Source organism: Centroberyx affinis, unplaced genomic scaffold, assembly GCF_046629955.1.
Source record: "Centroberyx affinis isolate AG114_WGS23_722 - 3 ecotype Tasmania unplaced genomic scaffold, CSIRO-AGI_Caff_v1 ptg002675l_1, whole genome shotgun sequence".
In the NCBI taxonomy this organism is placed as follows: Eukaryota; Metazoa; Chordata; class Actinopteri; order Beryciformes; family Berycidae; genus Centroberyx; species Centroberyx affinis.
Genome location: NW_027280859.1, coordinates 707,073 through 734,373, shown reverse-complemented (window position 1 = coordinate 734,373; position 27,301 = coordinate 707,073). Strand labels below are relative to the sequence as shown.

At 45.7% G+C, this 27,301-nt stretch overlaps 1 protein-coding gene across 3 annotated transcripts; it reads left to right on the top strand.

Annotated features, from left to right (window-relative positions):
* Positions 1-2,128: 2,128 nt before the first annotated feature.
* LOC139657364 (protein FAM110A) lies at positions 2,129-26,380 on the top strand. Of its 3 annotated transcripts, none has more exons than XM_071535168.1 (3): positions 2,129-2,172; positions 22,080-22,510; positions 23,024-26,380. In XM_071535168.1, exon 3 carries the CDS (start codon positions 23,034-23,036, stop codon positions 24,450-24,452), a length of 1,419 nt encoding a protein of 472 aa, XP_071391269.1. In that variant the 5' UTR covers positions 2,129-2,172; positions 22,080-22,510; positions 23,024-23,033; the 3' UTR covers positions 24,453-26,380. The 3 variants fall into 3 exon arrangements, with proteins under 3 accessions (XP_071391269.1, XP_071391268.1, XP_071391270.1); XM_071535167.1 differs by lacking the exon at positions 2,129-2,172 and adding an exon at positions 11,912-12,099; XM_071535169.1 differs by lacking the exon at positions 2,129-2,172 and adding an exon at positions 21,872-21,903.
* Positions 26,381-27,301: the final 921 nt, after the last annotated feature.

Here is a 27,301-nt window from a genome sequence, read left to right as displayed (position 1 = left end):
CTTGAGGCCATGTACGAGTGGGACACGGTCACTGTGGGCAACATAATACATGGTTGTAGAGTGTTGCCTGTGTGTCGTGACCCTGCAGCCTGCATGTGACAGGGTGACCTGATGTTTGGACCTGCGCTGGGGGACGGCGGGGCAAAGGTCAAAGGTCAAACACCTCAGAGCCTGATCACAGGGCTGGGAGGTGGGTGGGCAGGTGTTTTCGACTTTGACTTTTGTCTCTCCTCTTCCCACCCTCCTCCATCTTCATTAGCCATTATCCTCCATTATCATTTTCCCACTCTTCACCAAATACACCGTGGTGGGCGGTAGCGAGCAGTGGAAACCAATTCTAAAAGTTGAAATTTGATTGAAATAAGTGCTGCTCGGTGGCTCAGATGTGTGCCACATTCACCAGTGGACCCGAATGATTCAGAAAAGTAAGCAGTGTTTTACAAGGTTTGTAACGTTTGCTGATAAGCAGATGCCAGATTTTTGAGGTTTGGCATTATGTTCTCTCCATACAAGACAGAACAGAACGTCTCAGGATTGGGCTGGGGCCAGTTAATGTGGTAACAAAGTCTATCAACTGGGATACATTTTCCTCTCTCTCTCTCTCTCTCTCTCTCTCTCTCTCTCTCTCTCTCTCTCTCTCTCTCTCTCTCAGGCTTGTTTCTCCGGGTTAGGGGTACAGACATGGGGAAATAGGATAAAGGTTGACAGGTCAGAGGCAAAAGGATTTGTTTTTACAAATTTGAGCAAAAAAAATGCCCCTCTTTACATTAATTAATTTTTAAAATGAATTTCCATTAGATCGAGAGAAACGAATCACCTACCATCAAGCACTCACTATGATCGCCTCACATGCAGCTCTTTGATGTGACAGACATGCTAATTGCATCACTCTTATCAACACCTATCCAGAAATGTTTTGCCTCTCCTGTTTAACTGGGAGGCGGAAGCGAAGCAGAACATCACTCAGGTTTCTCTGGAGAAGAATACATTTATTGTTCTCATGGGAACAGTGTGGTAAGTGTTATGTCCCTTCTGCACACACGTGAGGAGAGAAGGAAAAACACTCCTCTCCTTAGAGTTGAGGTCATCCTGAATTAGTTAATTAAAACAGGTTGTTGCCAAAACATTAGATCATCCCCCAGCTTGTTTTGCCATTAGCTGAACCCAAGCCCCCCACTGGCCCCTTCTCTTTGAGAGGGATAGCATGAGGGAGGCAGACTTTTGTTTGCAGACCATGCCTAAATTTTGAAATAACTGCAATAAAGCCATAACTGTACTAACTCTCCTGCTCATCATTCAGGTCCAGAATTTGTAGAAGAAGTTTTGTTGACATAGGCCTAGTTTACACAGCAAGTGTTACCACTGGGACATTTCTTATTACCTCTAGTCTTCTCTATTCTAGTCTATTCTCCCTCATGAAAAAGGCCCATACTAATAAGTCCCTTTAAATTCCTATTGGTGTATTCTAAAACTATTATAGGAATATTGTAGTGATACCATAGGAGATAAAAAATAAATACCATAAAATAGGATGAGATCACTATAAACCCACTATATTGAATACCACAGATACACTATTAAGTCCCTATAGGAACATCATAGGAATATTATAGTGATTTTTCGTCAGGGCTACAGCAGCAGAAGGGTGAGATGATGCCATGCACAGAAACTCAGTCCGTTTCCAACGCTCCAGCTTGTGTAACATAAATGTTTTATGCCTTTATTCTCGCGAGAAGAAGTGGTTACCAAGGAACCGGGACGCGGCGTCCTCCAAATTGTAAATGGTCCCGTACTGACCAATGACTGGAACCCCGGACGTACCAAGTGGGTGATCGTTTTAGGGGGGCGCTAAATGCCTTGTTTAGGAAATCTATGTAATGTACAAAGAATTCAACACTGTGCAGCCATTTAATCGACAATATCATCAATGCATTTATCCATACACCATTTGGCAAATTGTAATTCTTTTAACGAGTGCATATTATAACTCACTATTAGTTACAGTCGCTGTGGTTTATATATGGTTTCGCCCGCGCCAACATTGAAAGTTTCTGTGAAAGTAGATGCAGTATCGATTATATCCAGTAACACTTTTTTGGACACGTTGCGTTATACGGCTTTTAAAACATCAAAACACATTTGGTGAACTGTGATACGGAGCTGTGGATACGGGTGAGTTGGCCCTGGCACTATTATTTTTCACGAAATTGGTCTGTTTTAAGGAATATCACACGGTGGTGCACCTGTGAAAATAAATCACCTTTTTCTAGCACGTTTATCTAGCTAGCTGCATGCAGAGATGTTCAGTGTATCACAAAACGTTCAATGGCAGAGTTAAAGTCAATCCTTGAAGTAAGCGAAATATTTATTTGAAATATACAGTCAGTGGCGTAGAGCAGTGATTCTCAACCTTTTTCATATCAAGGACCCTTAATTTAGTCCACATTAGAGCCACGGACCCCCATTTGATGAGATTTTGTCTTTTGAACCCAAAATTGAGAATATTTTTATTGTTAGATATGATATTGTCCAGAATCCCATGACTAGGCTATCTGTATTGTAGGTAGAGAGACAACAGTGAAACTATGATCAAAATAATCATTCTTCGATATTGTCTACTTGTGTTAACTTCTTGTAAATTAAATAATGGTGAAGTTTAACAATTCATCAATTTGCTGGGGACCCCCTTGAACCCCCTCAAGGACCCCTGGTGGTCCCTGGACCCCATGTTGAGAACCACTGGCGTAGTGGACAGTGAATCAAAGTTGGTCTTCTTTGCTGATGTCATTGTTTCATTTCAATATGGTTTAACACAGAGGCTAATCAAAACCCACATTTTGTCCAAAAAGGTGTCAATCTTGCCTCATGTTCACTTTTTAACCATTGACTCCACATTTGATTTAGATGAGTAAGCAGCAAAGGATATTTTCAAGTTTCATTGTCCCAGTATTTACAACATGACTATATTTATATGACTATTATTAGGCTTCTTTTGTAATTCAGTGAATCATCCTTTCTCTGAAACGATCATGTCCCAGTTTTCCTAGCAGTGGGTCCGTGATGGCACCGAGGTCACCATTGTCATCCGCTGGAGAGATATAAATCTTAGTGGTGAGGTGTTTTTAGGAAACCGGGCCTAGTCTTGTCTGAAGTGGACTTTGATTCCCAGAAGAGGGAGAAAGTTGTGAGGTAATGTTATGTTTGTTGCATAAATAGAGGAAGTCCACTTGAGCATCAGAGCAGAGGATATGAGTCTAGTCTAGCTTGCATATCAGGGTTCACACTCTGAGTCGTCCACATTGATTTATTTACACCCAGGTTTTCCCCGGGCGGAGGGGAGCAGTTCCGCTCCCTCCGTCTGAGGAGGAAGTTGAGGGCTAAAATGTATCGGTGCTGAATTGGCTGTCCCTTCCTGTATTGGCCTGTTGTGCTGGTTGCCTTTCTCTTTGAATAGAAATCAGGGGAGTGAGTCTAGAGTCGGCCTCGAAAACAAGATCTTTCAGCAGGCTACACCTCAGCAGTGAAGTGAGAGTGATTTTTCCGAGTGATAAAATAATATAACGTGATACTGCATTGATCCCCGTAAGGAAACTGTCTTTTCTCTTGCTCCCTTCCACAGGGAGGTCAAAGGTCAGGTTCAGCTACAGAGCAGCAGCCCAGGAGCTGGTAGGGATTCAGTGTCTTGCTCAAGGACACTTCAGCAGGCCGGGGGGCTTGACCCTGCGTCCTCTGGGTGACCGATGGGTCTCCCGAGCCACTAGGCCACCCTGCCGCACTAATATAAAATCTAAAATGTGAGAAAAAGACTAGCCGCAGTATGTCGGTTTCGTAAGTGGCTCACAGTCATCAACAAAGACTGTGACTGACTCCCAAAAGCTGTTCCCCTTGGCCGACAACAACCAACACACCACCTTGTAATTTCCATTCTTAATCATTCCCAGCCCAGGAATGTGCATCCTGCAGCCTAGAAAAGTCAGTTTGCCTGTCAGCCTGGTGTCTTTACGGGCCCCTCAGTGAGCTAGCGTAAATTCAGAGAAGAAGAAAGGAAACCCAAACAAACAGAAAAAGTAGGCTGACACTGGCTGCTCGAAGATAATACTAAAAAGGAGACCTCTTTTTATGTATGTCCTGATGGAAAAAGCATGTACCCGATTTCAAAATTTGACAACAGTTCTTGACAGAGTTCATACAGCAGTGTTATTCACATCTGTCTTTCGAAGCATCTCCGGAGACAATGATTTGTTTCCTTCATTCATGCGGGGGGAAACATCAAATGGGAGACAAGAGCAGGGCAGGCGATGTCTGGAAAGAAGCTTATGGAGGTTTTAAGCGAAGGCTGAGGCCCACCACAAGCCACTAGTGTCCTGTCCAGGGGGGTGTACTTTTACATCAAGCTCCCTCTCGCTATCGAAACAGGAGATGGGCTCTTCTCCCGCTTATGTAATGGAGTTGGAAGATGTTGGCTGAACACGCTCTGCTGGTAATACGACCCCTTTGTCCCATTCAAGAGTGTGCTTTTCGAATTAGCTCGATCAGCAAGATCTCCCATGCTGGCGGGTAGATTCATTTTCAAGTCATGCTTAACGATTTAAGATGAATCTTAAGAGTGAAACAAGTTTTATCTTTTCGTTGTGAATTAAATTAAATGATTTGAACCATTTGACTGAGCAGACTTTCAGTGACTGGAATTATTTTGACTGACATATCAAAAAGAGCAATTTCCCAGGAACAGTTATTCACATCCTCCCTGTCTTGCAACAGCTCTTGTTTGCAAGTTGCTTCCAGCTCTGAGATTTGTCATCAGACTGTTGACTCTGGCTTTCTGGTTGCTGGGACTGAACACCGAACACGTTGTTGTCTTTACCTCGTGGAATGTCTCTGATTGACGTCTTTGCAACTATAAAAGCTCAACATAATTCTGGCCTAAGGGAACGTTTCTTATATATTTTGGCCCTAGGGGGTTCAAAAAGACAAGTCACAGTGACTAATTATATGGTGAATCACACATAGTTGGCATTAATAAGATGTTTTTGTGCTTGTGCAGCGTAGAGTCTTGAAAAAGTTCTCCAGCAAATGGCCACGTTTTGGGGGTTTGGAGTCTTGTAGGCTGACGGAGGATTTTTTTTTCTCTGCTGTTTTTACTATCTTGTTTTCTTTTTGATATTTTGGTCCTAGCGGTGGTGTTGCCCCGTCGTGCGTTCAGCGGGACTGCCCCAAAGTGAGGGAATCCTTTCTAGCTGAAGACTGTAGCAGATGTCAGCGGTGGTACAGTTGGTGCTTAAGACAGACACACACACATAGAGAGAGACACGCTGTAACATCTAATCTTTAGTGTTACATCAGTCTGCCCTGATTGCATGCATATCAGAGTAATTAACCATTGTAGCCGATGCTGGGGATGTTCTCTGTTTTCTCTGAACTCATCCAGAATGCCTATATGAGAGCAAGCCTGTGATTAGCTGGAAAGGATCATATTTTTCCTACCAACCTACATACCATCCATCACACTGAATAGCCAGAAAATGATAGTGTGGCCTACAGTATATTATGCTACACCAGTTGCGGCCTATAATATTATAGCCTATATCAGTGTTGCATAAGCACATTGGAAAATCTGATATTTTTGGTGGCCATTCTTGGAGATTACACTTTCATCCAAATGTATGCCCTCCCGAATAGAATACAATGAGAGTGTAATTTTAGTAGAGCTTTCTTTTTTTTTTACCCAGGGTGAACTTCAGGATGGTTAGGTTGGAGTGTTGTGTTTGTAGGTGCCATAGGAAAAATCCCACATTGCCCTTATTGCAGAAATAATGTAAGTATTAATCATTGCGTTTCCCAGGGAGTGACTCACGGACGGGGTTCAGTTCTCACACTCTTACCGTCTGGCTGCTGTCAAAGTGCTGCGTTGTTGTGCTGACTGTGCCAGGTCCTGCCTGTTCTCTCTCTCCCATAATCTCTTTCTCCTTTTTTCATGTCTGTATCTCTCTCTCATTCTTTCTATTCTGATATCTGTCTCTGTCTTTCTTTTCCTGTTTCTTTTGCTATATGTTTATCCCTCTCAATTTCTCTTTTTCTCTCCCTGTTTTCATGTCTGTGTCAATCTCTGTCTCTCTGTCTGTGCCTCCCTGTCTGTCTGTCTGTCTGTCTGTCTCTCCCTGTCTGTGTCTGGCTGTTGTCAGTTCTGCTGTGCTGACTGTTTGGCCTTTTCCCTCTGGCTGGCCCTGGCGTTGCGTTGTGTGTGGTTTATCTGCACTGCCATGTGATGATGATGTCATCTTATGTTGCCATCGCTTGTCAGACCTGGCCGGGCCAGGCAGAGTAATCTGCTAGGCCTGGCCAGATTATAACACAAACACACACACACACACAGATACTGACTGGCATTATGCAACCCCATTCCAAGCACTCAACTGGTGTGATTTGAAACAGTTTGTTCATGCACGCTTGCACATAGGCGCCACATGTATTGACGCACATATCATGTGCACTAAATAAGATGCACCTATACATGCATAAGTTCACACATACACCCACACACCCCATTCTCACACAGTGCTAAGAAATGCACAACAACTGTGTGGACCATGCACACAACATTGTAAAAGCTAATGTTAGAGCTTCCTAAACTGTTGAGGCAGCGCTATGTAACAGATTTTCAAGACAGTCTGACATGATGTTTAGTATTTTGTCTTAGTCTGAGCACAAAATGTGTTTCAAACACCATATATGATGTCTGATTTAGGATCTGATGCCTCCTTTTGCGAGAGCACAGTTTGCATTTCTGCTAGCCTCCCTTTTCTCGGTCAACTTAAGCCCCTTCTGGCCCAAATATCCTAAACAGCAGTCATGTGGCTGAAGTCCCCATCACCCATTGGCCCTCGGGTGCTCCCAGTTTGCGCGAGTATCTCCCTGAGGAATGAGGTCAGTCTGTCTCCTTGTCCTGGCTGGCTTGTCTCTGTCTCTGTTGAATGCGGGAGGTCAGCAGCTCAGGACTCTGGAGATTCCTCACATGCAAACAGCTCCTCTTGTTCGACTGAGTGAAGTTGGGAGCTGGGGACAAACTTCCACTGAATTTCTCAATTAGAGGTAAGCTAGAGGGGAGGACAGAGGCCTTACATGTTGTCAGTGTCCTGCAAAAACCTTGTATGTGACAGCTGGCATTGCCTCCATGTAGAACATACAGTATGTTTGCACATCAGCCATTTGTTCTCTTTCTAAAAGGCTGACTTTGGATAACCGAGGTTTCTGCAAGACACTGGCAATATGTGTAATAGTTTTGACTAGACTCGTTTTGAAAGAATTGACTCCAGTTTCCCCCAGAGAGCAAAGTGAAATAGTGGATGTTATTTCACTTGCTTGTCATAATCAGCACTTGATACTTTGTCCTACATTTCTTCTATTCCAAATGTGTTTGTTTTCCTATAGAATGACTTTGTGTATCTTTACACAGCAGGCCATTATATCCCTTATCTGCTTGTGAGGAATGTAAAGTTGTTTTTGTTCACTAGGTCACAGGTGAAGGACCTCATTTGTGTACTATGGTGCTTTTGTTTGCTGCTATTTTGACCGTGCAAACTGCCCACGCACAGATTAAGTAATTTATTGTAACTGGTACTTAGGCTGGGACTCAGACAGTTAATTGAACTAGATCAAGGATGACTAGACAAATATGATTTCTGGTTAGATGAGTTTGCCTTGGCAGAGCACCTGCTCCATCAGGTTTTTCTGTGAAAAGTCATGAGGAGTGTGTTCATCTGTCTCTCTGTGTAGATCCCTACACACCCACACTGAGCCGGGAAGACCATTTGCATGTATGTGTGTGGGAATACGTGTGCGTGTGTTTGCTTATGTAGTTTTGCAGGATCTCCCATGTCCTCCATCTGCCCCTCCCTTCCGAGACAAACGGCAGCAGTTCGGATGCCAACCTTCCTTTCATCGCTCCCTCCCTCCTTCCTCTCCTCCTTTCTCTCCTCCTTTCATTCCCAGAGGGCCATGCTTCCTCGCTGCACGTGAGGGAGACGCTGCCCTTTGCTTGTTTTTGGTGCCTCTGGCTGTTGTGACGCCACTAGCAACATGCCGCGTGTTAAACGTTACTTACTCCTGCCCCCTCCACACTGGGACCGCTGACCTACTAAACGGTGTGTTCAAACAAACAGCTTTCAACGTGTGTGAGTTTTCTTTGCAGCTCTGATTCACTGACGAAACACTTTCATCACAAAAACTTTAGAGAGCCAGTGAAAATCAGGGAAAACCAGCATTCGATTTAGTTAACAGAATCAACAATTCAACAGAATGGTGCAGCAGTAACGGATTCTCTGAACTTCTATCAAAGTAACACATTCAACGCTTTAAGTGTGATCCCGGCCTTAATGTTAGGGAATCTCTCTGTGGTCGTACAGTAGCTTTTATGTGGATGCCCTTCTCTGTGAATAGAGTGTCTGTTGAGGCTACAAAGGTTCAAAGTAAGATGTCACTAGAGGGCTTCAAGATGGGGATCATTTTCATTTAGAGGGCCAACGGGGACAGGAGTGAGGCTGCTCTCTTTGAAAGCCTATCTCACCTTATTTGCATTGAATGCCTAGTTTTCTCTGCAGCAGATTCAGTGTTGTTTGTTTTTCTGGTTTATTTGGCTTAGAAAAGGTGTCAGCCGCTTTGGAACAAGTCACGTTTTTTCCCGAAGACCTCTTAATGTTTAAACAAGCCCCCCAAATGTTTGCTCTGCGTGTTTGCAGCACGTTTTGCGTACTTGAATGTCAACATACATTGAATGTCAACGTTCACCAGGCCCGGATAAGCCGTTCTTCAAGAAATTTGAATTTCACCTGCAATCTATACAGTAAAATAATCCCATTCAAATGAGCAAATTCAAAACTTGCAATGCAAATTTGAGCAGATAATATGTAGACCACAGGTATGTAACTGCTTATGCTTATCGCCTATTTCGTTAAAAAGGTGCTTTCTGAGAAGTTTTGTACATGTTTCTCAATATGTGTCAAGATTGTTCTCACTAAGGTCAATCTGACTTTCTCAGGAGATTCATTATCGTATTAACGGAGCAGTTTGATGTCTTTTTCCTGCTGTGTGTGTGTATATGTAGAGGATGCCTGGTGATAGAAGCAGGGCTTGCTTGGGCATGCTGATGTGTAATGTGAGCAGTAATCTGAGATGTTGCACTGGTGAGTAGTCGCATCCCTGGAATGTGTAAGTATGTGTGTGTGTGTGTGTGTGCGCGTGCACGCCTAGAGCTTATGATTTTGGTATGAGAGAAAGGAGGCAGAGCTGCCTCTGCAGTAACTTCACACCCCTCATCCTCTTTCTGACGCCACTATAAAAATAAATTGTGCTGCTGATGGATCAAAATAGGTAATTCTGTATGAAGCGAATGGTATTTGTTGGTGTCTGTACTTTTTGTATGCAGTAAAGATGATGCTACGGGCTGTAGGGATGTGTGTGTGTGTGTGTGTGTGCCAGTTTATGGTGGATCACAAAGTTTTTAGACAACCTGACAACACACAGCACACACACTGAGACTCCCTAATCCACCTGCCTCCACTGTGTCTCCAGGTGTGTGTTCTCATGGAGGTGCATTACCGTCGCCATAGGGCCGGCTGAGATGCTAACTGGGTATTATGTTGAAAGTATTTCCCCCTGGCACTGTAATGGTGTGGGTTACAGAGAGAGAGAGAGAGAGAGAGAGAGAGAGAGAGAGAGAGAGAGAGAGAGAGAGGGAGGAGTAGAAGAGAGGAGAGAATGGAAGAAGGAGGTGATGGGAAGGTGGAAGGGGAGAGTAGAGGAGATGAGGCATGGAGAGGAGAGAGGGGGAGAAAAGGAGATGAAGGGGAGGAGAGGGGAGAGGGGAGGAGAAGTAGGAGACGAGGAGAACAGAATAGAGACGAGGGAGCCGAAGGATGGAGAGTGAGTAGAAGATGAATTGAAGGGAGGAGTAGGAGAAGTATAGAGGTGAGGTGGCTGATAGATAAGAGAAGGGGGGACTAGGAAAGGTATGAGGGAGGAGGAACAGAAAGCAGAGATGGTAAATCTGTGATAAGCAGACCCAACCCTCGGAAGGAGGGATGGAGGAGGGGAGCGAGTGAGGGAGGAAGGAAGGAGGGTGTGAATGATAGTTTTGAAGGAGGTAGAGAAGGTGTTGGAATGTGTTGACCCAGCTGAAGTGTTTGTTGTCGTATCCCGTCGACTCCCGCTGTGTGTTTGCCTTTTCGTTTCCCTCTACAGTGAGGAGTCTGGGTGGAAGTCCGCTCCCTGCTGCTGCTTCAGGAGCATGACTGACCACTGTGTGTGTGTGTTTGTGTGTGTGTGTGTGTGTGTGTGTGTGTGGGGGGGGGGGGGGTATACATACGCCCCCCATTTTTGACTGTGGGTGTGAGTGTCTGAGTGTGTGTGTACATTTGTGTGTATACATGTGTTTCAGTGTGTGTGTGTGTGTGTGTGTGTGTGTGTGCCTGTGCCTACCACAGGGAGGTCCGTCCGGTGCACCCCGCCCTGCCGACTCCCTTAAATAAGCACCGCTGTGTGTTTGGACTGTAAAGAGCGAGGGCAGCTCAGCCACGGTGCGCAGGAAGACACATGAACCACTGATAGGAATGGAGACCAGGGCATTCACTCATATTAATCGGACACACACCGTGTGTATATATATATACACATACACTCACACACATACTTTCAGGTATTCCCGTTACGAATAATCCCTCACCACTGTTTTGCAGGCGCTAATGACAGGACATCCTCGACCACACCTCCATCATAATGATATTGTCACTCTCATTGGCCTGCCCTCTATGTTGTCCCACTTCCTTCCCTCACTTGCTAGAAGAGGTTTTTTATTATCTTGGAAGTGTCTATTGGAAAGGCAAAGTCCCCCCTAATGGCTAATAGATTAGTTTGTGTTCTGTTGTTTATCTGGACTCATTTGGACAAAATTAACAGTTTTTTACTGCCCACTTTTTTAGGCTGACAAGTATAGTAAGTATAGTAAGTAGTGTCAAACTGATGTAAGTTATGAAGATAGGGTTTTAAAATGAATGTTCATTTTGCTACTATCACCAATTTATATAACATAATAGTGATTCAACCTATAGCCAGTTCATGAAAGCTTTTACATTTGCTGTTCTAAACACTCTTTGGTGTCTGATAGTTCTTTCCTGGAAAAAATCCTCTGGTGCACAGAAAGTGATGCGTTTTACATTTCCAGCAGCAGCAACAGTGGTTTGTTTGGAATCAACAGAAGAAGAACTGGGTAATTAGCATGAGCAGCAATAGCCACCATGGCTGAACAGACAAATTCACCACCATGCCGCCACTGTTCAGCCATGATGGCTGAACAGTGATTTCTGTGAAGTTAAATGCAGACACACCACAGCAATGAGCGCTTAGCATCAAGAAAATCAAGAGAAAATCAGTGTCACTTTAAGGAATAAATGAGCATAAATTATTGCTTTTCTGAAAATATAACTGATTTTGTTTATATTGATGGTTGTTTGCCTTCTGATGATCACAGACTGGTGGTCATAGTCTACCCAAATTTATATTTACCACTACGCCACCGGCTACTGTGGTTTAAAGTCACTGTCAGAGTCAGACACTCAGTGTTTCCATGCCCTGCATTACTTGTGCCACTGCCATAGGTAACGGAAACGTCTTCGCAAAACACAGACTGGAGTGTAGAGGAGAGGGACGGAGCGGGTGAGAAAGTGTCAGGAAGGTCACGTGACTACGAGGAAAGGCTCCGTTTCCTGCTTTCCAGCCTCTCTTCCTGGTTCGAGACGGGGGAGGGGGGGGGGGGGGCGGAGTCTGCCTGAGCAGTAGGAGGAGAAGGAGGGGAGTATATTAGCCTAAAGGGTAGAGAGACGCTCAGGTTAGTGTTCATTTGACTCGCACACATAGCAACACACCGCACACACACACACCGGCACATTCGCGCATACCAGCTGAAAGCCTCCGCGCAGGCTCACAGCTACTGCCAGCTTCTTCAGTGCGACTCGACACTCTGGTGTCGTGAAGTTGCACAAGTGTGGGTTTTGCTGTATTCCAGAGACCCGGTTTGGGATCCCACTGCCTGACACACACACACATCACGTAAGTAAACTTTACCATCTACCCTGTTTGGACAGATCGAGTGCCTGCAGTGTGTAGACATGGGGTTGTGTCTGTGTACTTTACATGGGAGGAGGTTTGGTTGCTCTGTTACAGATGGACCGCAAACTTTAGACTTTAGAATGATAGGGTTTTGCCTATGTGACATTTATAGCCATATGACTTTCATGGCTTATGCTTTTTTCTTTTTATGGGACTGTCCATTCAAAGACACTCGTCGTTTATTGGTAATAGGAATGTAAACATAAGATGTAGGCTATATGATCAATGTAAGTCTTGTGTGGCACGTTGGAAAAACAGGCAAAACAACCGAAAAGCTCCATTCTGTGAGAGCCAGCTATTGTGTCTTTCCTTGTTCCCATCTCTGCTTCCTTGTCCTTGTCTGTGAGGTGGAAAGCCAAATCTAAAAATACTGGTCTTGATTATAACATTTGGCAGCTCTGCTCCAAGACTATTTTCACTCTCTCGCTCTCTCTGCTGTAACAGGGTGCGAAGCTGCATGGCTGGCAGGGAAAGTGGATGTATTGTAGCACTAACAGGTTTGATGTTGACATTTCATCGCACGGAGAGAAAAAGAGAGAGCGTTTCAAAGCGTAATCGCGCCGGCAGTGTTTTGGTTTTATCTCGCCGACAATGTTGATAAATGTCAAAGAGAGAAAACAGAGAGAGTTGAGCTAATCGAGCTTTGTTGGATGCAAGATGCGTGAGTATGTGACTTTGACTGTGTGTATGTGTATGTGTGTGTATGCATGTGTGAGTGTGTGGGTGTGTGTGTGAAATGAGGAGGGCATATCGCGTCAGGCCGTTAGATAAAGCAAACAGAAACTCACACTCAGAGGCTCTCATGACGGCCCTTTGGACCTTGAAAGCCCCTTTCTGTCAGTGGAAAGGTAACTAGGGATTACAAGGGTTAATAATTGGAGGATGGCTCATAACAGTGTGTGTGTGTGTGTGTGCGTGCGCACATGTATACAACCGTTTGTGTTCATGCCTTTGTATGTGTGTGTGTGTGTATGTGTGTGTGTGTTTGTGTGTGTGTGTGTGTGTAAAGGGTCCCTGTATCCAAGCCCACAGTGTGGCCTAGCCATTGAGGCGACTCCACAGTGACCACTCTCCCTCCCACCAGTATGTGTGTGTGTGTGTGTGTGTGTGTGTGTATAGTGGCTCTATAGCAGCCTGTGGACAGGAGTATGTGATTGCGTCCACGCCTGCGTGTCTCTGGAATGCGTTCACCAGCGCTCTGAAGGGGGGATGTTTTCTCTGTCCTCGCCTTTTTTCTTTCCCTGCAGGCTCTGCCGCTGCACCACAGAGCTGTGTGTGTGTGTGAGAGTGAGTGAGTTTATGTGTGTGTGTTTCGTGGATTTGTGTGTCGCTGTAAGCATGTGTTTGTGCGCGTGTGTGTGCATCTATGTGTGTGTGTCTATATATCTCTTGGCATGTGTGTGTGCACGTGCATCTGTGCATGCATGTGTACGTGCATCTACACATGCGTGTGTGTGTCTGGGAGTATGTGTAACTGTGCGTGTGTGTGCATGTGAGGTAGAGCTGCCAGTGTTACCTAACACATTAGCTTCAGCTGAGTGAAGCCAGCAGAGCCCAGAGAGGAGAGCCGCCTCCAGCCACAGATCCAGACCCCCCAACCCCCCCTCCCCTTCAAAACCAGAACGGTTTGGGGGGTTTGGAGAATAATTTCCATCATCAGCAGAAAATCTTCTGCTACATCAGAGCTGTTTCACCCTCTAAAGGCTCCGCAATGCCAGAATCTCGACAGGCTTTAAAACATTGAGGCATTGTATTCCCAGATGCTCTTTATCCATTTTGTGATACAAAAAAAATCATCATTCAATATGTCTACTTTTGTGCTGTTAATTTTGTAAGAGTCAATGTCACTTTTTTCATTGTGGAACAGAACCCCTCAAAAGAACTCAAGAAGTCTTGAACATTTATGAGGACTGGGTTTTGTCAGAGGAACAAGCTAAATGTTGTGCATTTTACAATGTGATTGAGAACTTCTTTGGGGGCAAGATGGGGCTTTATAGAACCATTCGGAATGGATAGTCACTGCTGTTTGAGGAACTATTATGGGATCTATATTGCACTTAGTGGTTCTATCTATCTACAAATTAAGAGCTGTTTTCCAAAACACTATATAAAGAAATCATTATTTAAAAGAAAATGTCACTCACTCACTTGAACTATAGTAAACCTGAAGTTTATCATCCAGTAACTAATATATACTTGATACGATCCAGTCTGTAAAAGTGTAAAAGGACTTAAGTTGTTGTTTCAATGTGCTGCTTTTTTTGCCATCACTCATTTAGTAGGTGTGACTCTTTTCTCATTTTGGAACAAAACTCTCTAAATGGAGAGGAGGGGACCAGCTCAAAGCAGGCACTGTCAAAATGTGACAGTTCGTTTGTACTCTGTTATTTTTGTTTATTTTAGGAATGCACGTTGATCGCTCTTTTATTTCTTCTTTTATTTCTTCTATTCTGTTTGGTTAATATGGGCGAATTGCAGATGTCAGAATGTGTTTGTCTTCGCTGCCGGGTTTAGTTTTCCCGAGGGGAGACCGGACCACCTGCTCTCCACTGATTACCTACTCAGTCAAACACACACACACACACACACACACACACACACACACACACACACACACACACACATACAATCACATACGCACAAATATGAGGATGTTAACGTTTATGCATGCCCAGATACACACCAGACATAGATTCATTGGACCCCCACCCATCCCCATCCCACCCTTGGGTGTAATTGCGCATGGATGTGTGTGTTTCCTGGGGCCACAGACACAGACAGTGATGGGTGGAGGTGGAGGGGGGTGGTGGGGTGATGTTAGGGGGAGAACGATGGATGGAGAGAGTGGGGGAGGGTCGGACAATGTTAGGGCAGCCTAGATGCTATAATAACTCTCTGCTTATGGCTCAATGGTTGTTTTTGCAGTTGACTAGGCCCTGCTGCATGTGTGTACAAATAGCAGTTGCATAACTAGACAAGACACTTCATTCATGCGTGTCAATCATGATCTCTGCCTGGTCATGACGGGCTGTTTTTAATGGGAGATTGGTGGCGTGGAGCAGAGAAGACAGCCGCTGAGCGCTGTGTCGTGAAGCCTGAATCCTATTAGATCTGTTGCTCTGCTGCTTTCCTCCATGCAGAAGCCTCTCTGTCTTCATTAGCTGTCTCAGAGGCTCCCTAAATCAGCGCGGAGGAGGAGTGGCTGATAACCTTTTGAACTCCTCCTTTAAGCTGTTATTGAGTTAGAAAATGGACCTGGGGTGTCCTGGTGGGGTGATGGGCCGGGGCCTCTGCTGTGCGCTCATAATGTCATTGATTTGAACCCGGGTTGTGGCCATTTTGATATGCCATGATGCCTCTTAGGGGGCGGTGGATTGGCCAAGTGGTTTGAGAGACTGTCTTTCGATCACAAGACCTGGGTTCGAGGCATCTTGGCAAGTGTCAGCCCTGCTGAAGTGTCCTTGAGCAAGACACTGAATCCCTGTCAGCTCCAAGGCTGCTGTTGTATAGCTGAACCTGACCTCTGACCTGAGGGGGGGGAAGAGAAAAGATAATTTCCCCACAAGGATCAATAATATATCACATTATTTATTTCTGCCATCTTTCCTGCTATTCACTGCTATCCGCTGTCTAGTAAAGCAGAACTGACATAAAATATACTATAAACTATAAAAATACATAGCCTATACATTTAAAAAAAAACAAAAAAAACAATGAGGGGCAAAATTTTATTGGTGCTAAGGTTACTTTTTCACTCTCAACTGTGTGTGTGTGTGTGTGTGTGTGTGTGTGCATGTAGTCGTTATCATGGTCCTGTTTGCTGACTGTATCAACTATAGTTTTAAAGGCAATAACACCCTGCCAGGAGAGGCTTTAGTCAAGTTTTCCAGTCTATAGTTAGGAGCCTCATTGATTTTGCTAGTGCTGTTATTTTTGCTAAGCTGTGGTTAGATAGGACAGTCAATGCTATGGCTGATCTCATTGTGTGCCGCCTGTCTACAACAGTTGCCAGTGTTCACAGGCTTCATGGCAAAGAGGCAAAGCCAAGTGCCCGAAAATAGACTGCATGGGCTGAGGGCACCGTAAAACAGGGTCAACCTGCGGGACACACACACACACACACACACACACACACACACACACACACACACACACACACACATACAGAGGCACAGTCAGAAGCAAACACTCCAGCCGTGTGTTTGTTTGTTTTGCTGTCTTTGTCACACATTTCCTGTTGTGAAATGCGTCATTGCTTCCTGCTCGTCCCTCCAGTGGGCGACGAACCTGAGAAACCACTGCTGACTAACGAAACCCCCCCCCCCTCTCTGCCTGGGGATGAAGGTGACTCTTAAAGAGCCTTTATAATACTGGGACTCTCCCCAAAGTTGTCATCTTGCTCTCTTCCTTCTAGGATGTTGTTGTGGGATTTATGGGGCAAAACTGTTGGGATGTACGGGTGGAACCATCCTTCAGCCAGAGGACCCGGGGCTTGAACCCCCATGTCACCAAGTATCAGGCCTGTTGAAGTGTCCTTGAGCAAGACACTGAATCCCTACCAGCTGCTTTGTAGCTGACCCTCACCATTGAGAAAGGAGAATTTCCTTACAGGCATCAGTAAAATATCACATTATTGTTATTCTCATTATTAATTTAAATAAAAAGTCCTTGTCTGTATTGAAAGTTGATAGATGTGTTTTCCAGTTTCTATATTTGGAGTGTTCAGGTTGGAGAAGAGGGGCCTAGAAACCAAAGCATTTCTGATGACAGCTCTGTAGGTGGGGTCTCTGTCGTTTCTATCCAATCGGAGGTCAATGTCCGCCGGGACCAAGGCCACTGTGATATGACAGGCCAGCTGGCGTCACACACACACACACACACACATATGAACTCACCTTGTTCCTGTCCCACAATGTTTGGACCCTCTGAGTGCTGCCTCATCCTGTTAGCCTGAGGATTGTCATTTTTAGGACAATCGGTCTCTTTTCAGGACAGTCTCTAGTAAAAAAAAAAAAACAGTATGAAACTTCTCATGGCCTCTTTTTCTCTTCCCCCTCCTCCTCCCCCTCCCCTCTCCTCTGTAAACCCGTCCCCTCACGTGTTGCTGTTTGCTGTTTATGCCATTCAGTCACTCAGTAACTAAGTGCTAGAAAGTATTGCAGAGGCAAATTGCTCCCAGTCATAGGCTTCCCCTATAATTAGGCCTATGGAGGCTGGTTGGTAGGTTGACCATAGTCAGCTGTGGTAGTGGTGGTAGTCATCCCTTCCTTTCAGCTGGAGGTCCCGGCAATGACCCCCCCACCCCCCCTCCCTCCTGCAAGCTCTGTGGCTCTGGAGAGATGGATAAAAGCACACTTCTCTCTTTTTCATTCTCTCTCTTTCCCTCGTTCAGGTATTACTCACTTGCTCAGTCATTCACACACTATGAAACGCAAACAATCTCTCTCTCTCACACACAGAGCAGCGATCAAAAGCCATATCATTACACGCTAATATAGCGGTTGGAAACAGAGAGCCGAATGTAAAAAGCAGTCAGATTCATAACAACACGGCGGTTAGCATCGTTTTATGATAATCTAACCGCACAAGTTTCCATCGTGGAATAGAAATATAATTCCTCGCTCTGCTGCTGCGGCCTGTGCCTGCGGTCGGCTTGTCGCTTTCAGAGACATCAGCTATTTCGCTAACTGCACAGGCAGACCGACAGATGGATGGAAAGAGAGAGAGACAGACAGGCAGTTAGAAAAACACACTGTTAGACAGAGGAGTGGATAGACAGGCTGAGGGATGTTTTTGTTTCCCATAGGAAGTTATTCCTAACCCATATTCTCACACACACACACACACACACAGTTGTGAGGTCACGTGTTGCCTGACTAGATCAGTTCACACCTCGGCTGGTGGCAGGCAGCAGTGTAACGGCACCGTTTGGACACACATTAGTCCCATAGCAGAGATGCCTTTTAGCTGCTATGGCCCTGTACAGTGTGGCAATGAATGACAATAGCTGCTGCTTTTAGGACTGGGGACTATCTGGGGGTGGCAGTGTTTGCATTTAGATGGCTCTTCTCATTGCAGGGTTTTTAAGACAGGAGGTCACAGGGTTTGCATTTACACACCTTTTTTCCAACTGTGATCTCCATGAGGTGCGAATCCATTTAGAAGCCTTCATCCCACCTTTTAATATGGTGAATATAAAGTATCTACTGTTTATGTGACATTTTTGGAACTTTGTGTTGGCAATATTTTCAGTGTTTTCGACTCTCTGTCTCTCTCGCTCTCTCTTTCTCTCTGTCTGTCTCTTTCTCTGTCTCTCTTTTTTCTCTCTGTCTCTCTCTTTTTCTCTCTCTCCCTGTCTGTCTCTCTCTTTGTCTCTCTCTCTGTCTCTCTCTTTCTCTGTATCTCTCTCTCTCCATCTCTCATAGTATCCATGGCTGGACTGTTGGGTCCAGCAAGGTAACAAAGAGAGCGAATAACGAGTGGATCATGGGATTAGTTATCAGCTGAGATGGGTTTACGCGGGCAGTGTGGCAGTGAGACCTCTGTGTGTGTGTGTTTGCATGCACACAGCTCATGCACGGGTATTATAACCCTGTGTTTTATGGTGTTGATCCGGAGAGATATCCCTCCAGTCCCAGAACAATGGCTTTGCTTTTGTGTTTATGCGATTATGTCCAGTATAGTAATCATGTTTAAGGGTATGTGACAGAGGTTCGCTGTACAATAGCAGGGATGGAGCTGTTAAATGAGCTTATGGTATGTTATGGAGAAGGTAAAAGATGCACACTCTTTTACTATGCACATTTTTTAGACCTTTTTAGACATGAAATTGGGACCTCTGTCAATATGATATGTCTGTCCCCTCCTTGTAGCCAACAACAGAAAGTCCAGCCAAAGTTTGGACATGTTTTGAGAAATGGGTCTTTTTTTTGGGTCTGAAAAGGCTCTAAATTTGGCCTTAAAGGATTCTTTTTCACGAGAGGCCTGGGCAAAGGTAATGACAAGGCAACAGCATGCTAAACCTGAGGTGTCTGAGGTTTCTGTGACCAGCAGTTTCTTTTGGATTTGCTCCAACTCTGTTTCTGGTCAATCCTGTCTTTGGGGATGTGTTTCTCTGACCAGACACAATACACACACACAGCCATTTCTATAATTATCTATAGCCTAGCTATTGCACTGCAACTGGCCGTGTTTTCAGTGTGTGAGTGGTCAGACGGTCGACCTGATCCAGGGTGCTGTACATTCGTAGGGCTGTTCCTGTTCTTACACTGCAAGAAATGTTAATCTTAATTATTTCCGTCTCATATTCAGTCTTAAAATCAGATTTTTGTTAAAACAAGTGAAACATTCTGCCAGTGGGCTGAGATAATTCCTCTCGTTTCTAATCAGTTTCTCTTGTTTCAGGAATTTTCATTATGTTTTAATATCTTGGACCAAGGCAGATCACCCAAATAGAAAAAAGAAGTGACACTTTATTGAAAAAGAAATCATGAAAACGAGTCAATTTACATTGGAAACAAGTGGAATTATCTCACCCAAGTGGCAGATTTTTGCCACTTCTTTGAAGAAAATTCAGATTTTAAGACTCAATACTAGCTTTAATGACTTCATGTTATGATGGATATTATTTGCAGCTCTCCACTCTATGACATTATATGCTGGAAATGATTAAGTGTCAGTGGTCAGGTCTGTGGTCTTTTGGTTTTGCTGTACAGTGGTACACCCCGCCCCCCGCCCCACCCCCCGCCCCCCACCCACACTCTAATAGCATCCGGTTTCCAAATAGTTTCTCTAGACGGCAGAGCACCAGTGTAGCAGCGTTGGACTTGTTGACACACACACATAAATACAGTCCAAGCGCGTTTGTGTGTTATCTATTAAAAGCCCAAGCATTCAGTGACAGGTGTGTGTGCATGTGTGTGTATCTCTGTCTGCCTGTGGAGAGTTACTGTTGACCCCTTTTTACAGACATTATTCCAATATGCGATGCTGTGTGTCCTATCTCATTTCACTAAGATGTACAGCTTCCTCCTTCCTGTAAACAGCGTCTAACTGAACAATCACTCTTCTCTTTGCTTATAAGACTTGATGTCAGTCCGCTCAGAGCGCTTCCTTTGTTGTGCACTAACCATTCTGACAGTGTTTTCATAATAGTATTTTTGTGTAATCCGCTTTATCCCCCAAATGTATTCCTTCGAGGTTTGCTTTTAGGCTTTTGGTAACATTGGGGTAGCACAGTGTTTGTGCATTATTATTTTTTGGGTTGCAAATCTATTTAATATAAGCTGGTCTATTCTGGTAGAACTCTCCTTTGGTTTGTCACATGGTCAAGATGAAAGCAGTGTGTCTGCATGCATGTGCATATCTTTGCGCTTTTATGTGCTTGAAGTACCTGAATGCAGCTCTGTGTGTGTGTGTGTGTGTGTGTGTGTGTTTCCAAGTGTAAGCTGTCAGAGTTGCTTTTGCTCTCTCTCTGCTGCTGGTCTGCTGTTAAAGGGGTTTGAGAGAGAGAGAGAAAAGGAGGGATGGGGGGAAAACAGGGTCACGTGTTCAGGGAGTCAGGCAGGAAGACGGCTATAAAAAGACTAATTAAAAATGTGTGGATGGATATGTTGGTGGTGGAGGTGATGAGGGGAGAGATGGGCCTACTAACTCTGGGTGTGATGTAACCCTGGAGTGTAATGGTGTAAACGAAAAGAAGGGGAAAAAAGGGGGGAGTGGGGGGAAGGAGAGAATTGTTTTTCAGGTTCTCTAAAACTAAGGATGAAGAGAGGCGCTTGAAGAAAGAGGGGGGAAATGGATAAACAGGGCATGTGTGAGCAGTGTTTTCAGATCCACTGAAACACAAAGAGACATGTAGTAGTAATTGGGTACTAGAGTATAGAAACAGGATAGAATGCATTTACATTTTTGCTCTCTCTTTGTTTCACTGTCTTTGTCTCCAAAGTGGTGTTGTAACTGGGAGTGCAGCAAATTCTTCATTTCAGCCTGTTATTTCAGTGTTATTCATCACTATGAGGTTGATCTTGAGTGAATCTCATTGTTGTACAGATTGTTATGAGAGGGTCATTAAATTAGATATAATACACATTAAGTACACATTCTATAAATGTGTTCTGTGTACTTCAGATAGGCCTAAATCATTTTTAGGCACTGTAAAAGTTGCTGTCATTGTGCATCGGTTTGGATAAGAGCAACACCTAAAATGTGAATGTAGGTTGAATTAGACTTAAAAGAAAATGATCCTCTATTGTTATCTGTGTCTCTACTGCTCACACACTGTCAACACTTTGTCCCACCTTCTGTGCTTATAAACAAAGAGCTGAACGAGGGGAACAGTTGTGAGGGTTTTGAACGTTTCACAATGTTTTCATAAGACCCCGCTGAGCTTGATGCAAGTCAATGTAAAAGATTGCAGCTGTTTCGCCCGTTGCCCTCCTCTCTTTCTCTCCCCCTTTCTCCCTTTCTCCCTTTCAAAGAATTTTCATTTGAATGAAAATCCAGTCCCAGTGTTTTGTTGTGCTTGGAGGGGGGAGGGGTCCAATTGGTCAGAATCCCTTTCGAGGTGGACCAATGGGAGCGTAGCTCCCGCCTTTGACCCCGCCCCCCGTGCCCCTGCTGAGGCTCCCGGTCTGACGTGTGATTGGCCAGCTGGGAGGAGTCAGACGTGGTATTAAAGCCTGTCCCGTCTGCTCCACTTCACTGTAGAAGAGAGTCCCGTCTGTCGGCTGGAGGAGTGTGTGTGTGAGTGTGTGTGTGTGTATCGGTGTGTGTGTATGCTTTTGTTAATCAGAGACGGACAGAGAGAGAGAGAGAGAGAGAGAGAGAGAGAAAAGTGGGAGAAGCAGGACTGCCAGTTGTCTTTGCTCTACGTTTACCTGACTTGGACTTTCTTTCCCTCTGTTTTTAACCCTCTCCAGGACTACAGCCCTCTCCAGTTGAGTTGCCGGCCAGCTTTTTGTGTCAGATCGCAGCTGGATAGGCAGACGGCTTGACAGACGAGTTGGATAGAGATTGTAGAGGCTGCTGTGTTGACGGTGTCTTCACTGACTGGCTGGCTGACCATCTTATCACTCTACGAGACCTGTGTTTGGGTTAAACAGCCCCCATCGGCTCTACTGTGACCCCCAATCCACGGTCTAACCCCTTGTGGGTCACCACCGAGCTAATAGAGGTGGCCTGGCCGGGCCCCCGATGTGGAATTTGACCCCGACTGACCCCGTCCCACAAGTATCCTTTCACTGAGCCCGGACTGGGAAGAGCAAGGATAAAAGAGCAAGAGGGGTGAGAAGAAAAGAGGAAGAAAAGGAGAGAAGTGAGAGGAGCAGCAGCAGCAGCAGCAGAGCGACCGGTAAGGAAGTTAAAGGGGCACTGGGAGGGAGGAGGGAGGGAGGAGGAGGAGGAGGAGGAGGAGAGTGGGAAGAAAAGAGAGAATACAAAAGGGCTATTTTCTTAGGCTTAGGGAGGACATGTGGGAGCTCTAAAAGGACATTCGTTGACCATTACAGCCCCAGTCTCGCCCACCTCTCCTTCTGTCAGTTCTTCTGTTTCTCTCCAGTCTACCTTGTATCAGGGGATACAGGGTCTGTCATTCTGGTAGTTGCATTACAGCCATATATCACTTTATTTTTTTAACATGGTGAATAATGAAAAATGAAGTTAGAAAATAGTTCTCTTTCTCATTGACTCTCTCTCTTTCTTTGTCTGTCTTTTCTTTGCACTCCTCTCCTGTCTCTCTTTCTCTGCAGCAGTATTATGTTTTGTTATTTAGCACCAAGCAGATATTTCTGTTTCATAAGGTTTTTGACTGATAGAAACGCTCTCTATCTCTCTCTCTCTCTCTCTCTCTCTCTCTCTCTCTCAGCCCCTCCAGTATGCCGGTGGAGACCCTGCGGCCCTCGGACGGCCGTCTGGCCGGGGTTCCCTTCACCTCTGCCATGCCCTTCCGGATCCTTAACAAGGGTCCAGACTACTTCCGTCGCCAGGCTGAACCCGGAGCCCGTAAACTGAGCGCTGTGGAGCGCCTGGAGGCAGATAAGGCCAAGTACGTCAAGAGCCAACAGGTGGCCCTCACCCGCCAGGCTCCTGTCAAACCACCAATCATCCGCAAGCCCCTCCTTCCCCCAGGGATGATGCTCCAATGTCAGATCAGCGCTCCTCCGGCCCGGAAAGTTCCCCGCCGCCCAGCTGATGTGGAGAACGCCGGAGGGAGAGAGGGACTAGGAGGGAGGAGAGGACCTGCACTTAACTTGGATATTCTAAATAACTTGATCAATAATGTGTGTGAAGGACCTGTGCCCTGTTCACAGTCCTCCTCCTCCCCCTCCCCCTCAGCTTCCTCCCCTTCATCAGGGGCGAAGAGCATCGGCAGCAGCCTGTCGGCAGGGCAGGAGAGGAGCGGTCGGCTCCTCAACAATCTCAGACCGTTGAACCATGGCACTGCCAACTCCTCGTCCACCTCCTCCTGCACCTCCTCGCCGCTCAACAACAACAACAACAACCTCCAGACCCATCCAGTGGAGCCCAGCCGTCGTCCACCCCCTATCCCAGCCCGGGCACCCCGCATTGGGGTTCCAGTGCCCTACAGCTCCCCTAACTCGGTGACTGTGCGGAGGGTGGATGTCCGGCCTCAGGCTGAGATCAGGAAGCCCCAGAGGCCCCAGCTGCAGCCCCAGATCAAGCCCAGACAGACTGCCCAGGGCCAGGTAGCTCCACCCCAGGTCCCCCCACCTCCTCCACCCCAGCAGAACCAACCCCAAGCTCACCCTCAGCCCCACGTCAGCTCCCAGGCCCTGCCCTCGCCCCCGGCCTACCTGCCGCCCAGTCCCATGCTGGTCCGAGCGGGCATGATCCCCCCGGCCTCCCCCGCTTTCACCCGTCTGTCCAACGCCAGCTCCAGGGGATCGGCCCGTAAGCACCCGTCCCTGCACCGCTCCAAGTCGGACCTGAGCGACCGCTACTCGCGCGCCACGGCCGACCTGGAGCGCTTCTTCAACTACTGCGGGCTGGACCCGGTGGAGGTGGAGGGGATGGGCGGTGTGGAGCGCTTCACCAGAGCCAACTCGGACATCGTCTCCGTCTCCAAGCTCCGCAGCGTCAGCACGCCCAGCTCCGAGTGCGCCGACCGGGCGAGGGAGGACGGAGGGGACGAGGACGACGAGGACGGGCCCGCCAGAGCCAACGAGCGGGTCCCGTACGGCATCTCGGTCATCGAGAGGAACGCTCGCGTCATCAAGTGGCTGTACGGCATCCGTCAGGCGCGAGACACTGGCAGCGCCGTTTCTAACGTATAGACTGACGTAGAGACGTTGACGGCAAAGGACAGGAGATGGGGGGGGGGAAAGACAGGGGAGCAGTAGGTGGAGAGGTACTGGAATAAGGACCCAGACCATTTCTCTCCATGCAAGGCTTCTTATTTATTGAATATTCCCACAGGTCGCTAATGGGCCAGTCTTTGGTATATATATATTTTTTTTTTCTCTTTGTATGTATACACAAGTCTGAAGAAGGGAAGGCGATTGTCCATCTGTTCATCTTCTGCTGCCTTACATCACATTTAAGGATAATCTAGTAGTTGTTTTTTTTCTGTTGCCTGCGAAGCGTCACACTTGTGTTGGAAATCACGCAGCAGTGATTTTTATCTGGGCTGCAAGTCAGGACTGCTTCCCTGGAAGACAAAATGGACGATACATTTCCCTTCCCCTTTGTTTGAACTTGTATAACAATATTGGTATACGAAAGCAATAATAGACTGGTGTAAATGATGATGGAGGATGAAGGCAGAGGATCTTTGTTACTGTGGTTCCTCATGCTAAGGTACTAAGTGTGTGTGCGTGTGCGTGTGTGTGTGTGTGTGTACCAGAGAACTACCCTGCACAAGGCTAGACTGGAACTGCTAGAGACTCTTCTGATGCACGACGACATCAGCTCTGGCCTCTGTATGTGTGACTGTTGAACGCCGGGAAGATGAACCACATTGATACTGTGAAAATTCACAAAAAAGAAAGCTTCCATAAACACATTTGTATTTTCAAAAAAACCTTTGGCTGTAAGACTGTTATTATACGAATTGCTGTCAGCATGCAAGTGGAAAGTTTGTATACATACATTTTGTCATCTCAACAAAGCACAACCATCACTACTTTACTCTCACACACGGATACACAACTTCACGGCACAGATGTACGTTCAGGTCGGTTACAGTAACTACGGTAGCAGTTGAAGTTAGTGCTGTCTGTTGTGTATCTGTAACTTTGTTTAGTTGCGTGTTGCAGCTGAAACACGATCTCTAGTCTGGGATTATGCTGCGCTGGTGCAGTGAGAGAAATCTGTTTACTATGTATGTCTTGGCACGGATGAGAGAGCGGGTCATATGATGAGGGACGACGTTAGAAGTGGATGGCTGAAGTAAGTGTAGCATGAACAAGTGGAGTTATTTCGCTTCCAGGGAGAGAGAAAAAATGAAAAGATGGGTAGAGGAAGACTGAAAAGAGTATACTTATGGATAAGAAAGATATCTATGGTATAAGAAATATGTTTATGGTTCTGAAAGTGTCTCAGGAAGTTGTACGTGTACTTGGCATACAGACAAAAATGGACCAATATTTATTTGGAAAATGTAATTTAATGTATTTTTAATATTGGACAACTTGGTGTACAGAATTCAATCTTTACTCTGAAGTGCAATCTGATAATATCTACTATATATGTATGAACACATATAAACACACAAACAAAACCAACACAATCCACACACATGCAAATCCAGGCACCCGTCACATAAGTGTGAATGTCATGAAGATGAATGCTGTGTGTAATATGCGCCCTGCTCTGTTGGGAGCACAAAAGAAAGTGTGACTGTTGCTTATTTATTTGACTTCCTGTTTGTCGCAGCGGGAGCGAGGGAGGACGACCCCCCCTGCATCCGAGTTCTCCGCCCTCTGCATCTACTTCCATAACTTTTCAGGCCATAGTGATTACTATGAGTGTCAATTAGGAATCCATCTTCGTACCTGTCCTTTATCAAGTACATGAAGAGCAGTTTACAGTAGCGTCTAGACCAGAGGGCCGGAGAACGCGGCGGCAGCGACGGTGAACAAAGCGTGCTGTTGAATCCGGCACTGGATGCCCAAAGAGTCTTCAAGTGAGAGATCCAAAATGCTGCAACATGGTGTATTCTAAACAGTTAATAAAGTTTTGTTTTTCAGTTGAAAAGAACATTCCTGGCTAGTGTTTTTCATTTGAGTGGTTGTGTTTTTGTGGAAATTCTGAATTTCATGTTGAATAAATATGGTGATAAGCCCACCTGGTTCTAGCATCTGGCTGTAAACAACCACTCTGATTTCTTCAGTGTTTGGGGAGTACATGACGTGCCACTGCCAAGTCCTTGCTTTATAATCTGAAATCTGGTCTGGGTCCAGCTCAGCAGAGGCAGGTGTTTGGCCCGTCAAATTTCATTCCAACATCAATTATTGACACACAGCACTTTCGCTAAGCTCCCCAGGCCGGTTTTTGTTTTCTTTGATCGTGTTCTTATGAGAGTCCGACTGGTACATTATTTAGACAGCAAAATGTAGACACAGGCACAATCACTTGCACTGCTCCCTCATTTAGTGTCTGTCTCTCATTCAAACACAGTTGTATCACAGCAGCGTGCCCACTGAGTGCCGTTTAGGGGCCTGTTTTGGACAGGAGACGGATGTTGTGAAGACCCCCCCCCCAACCCCCCACCTTCTTCCCAGTACCACACCCTGTTTCAGGCAGAAACGGCTCAATAAAACAGATTTCAAGAGTTGGAAGGAGGAGTGGTGGTGGGGGGGCGGGGGAGAGAGGTACTTTGTTTTGTCGTCCTGTGCAGCTCAGTGAGCAGAGCAGGGCAGGGCAGCAACACTGAGGGTCTATACAACTCTATACAAAAAATGAATGCACTTATAGGATTGCAATTTGGAGAAAAGTTTCCACTAAATGATATGGGATGGGACAGTAGGGAGTCAGAAAAGTGCTAAGGAAAACAAGCGGGTTAAAGGCACAAGGACCAAACTGGTATTTCAACTCATGACTGCTGAACTGTACTGGGTCTCTGAAAAGTCTGGGATCATAGGGATAAGTAACACCATTTTGTTTTTCTGTTCTTGCGCTTGTT

Excerpts from the sequence above, each read along its gene's own strand:
- LOC139657364 (XM_071535168.1), top strand. The coding sequence starts at position 23,034 with ATGCCGGTGGAGACCCTGCGGCCCTCGGACGGCCGTCTGGCCGGGGTT.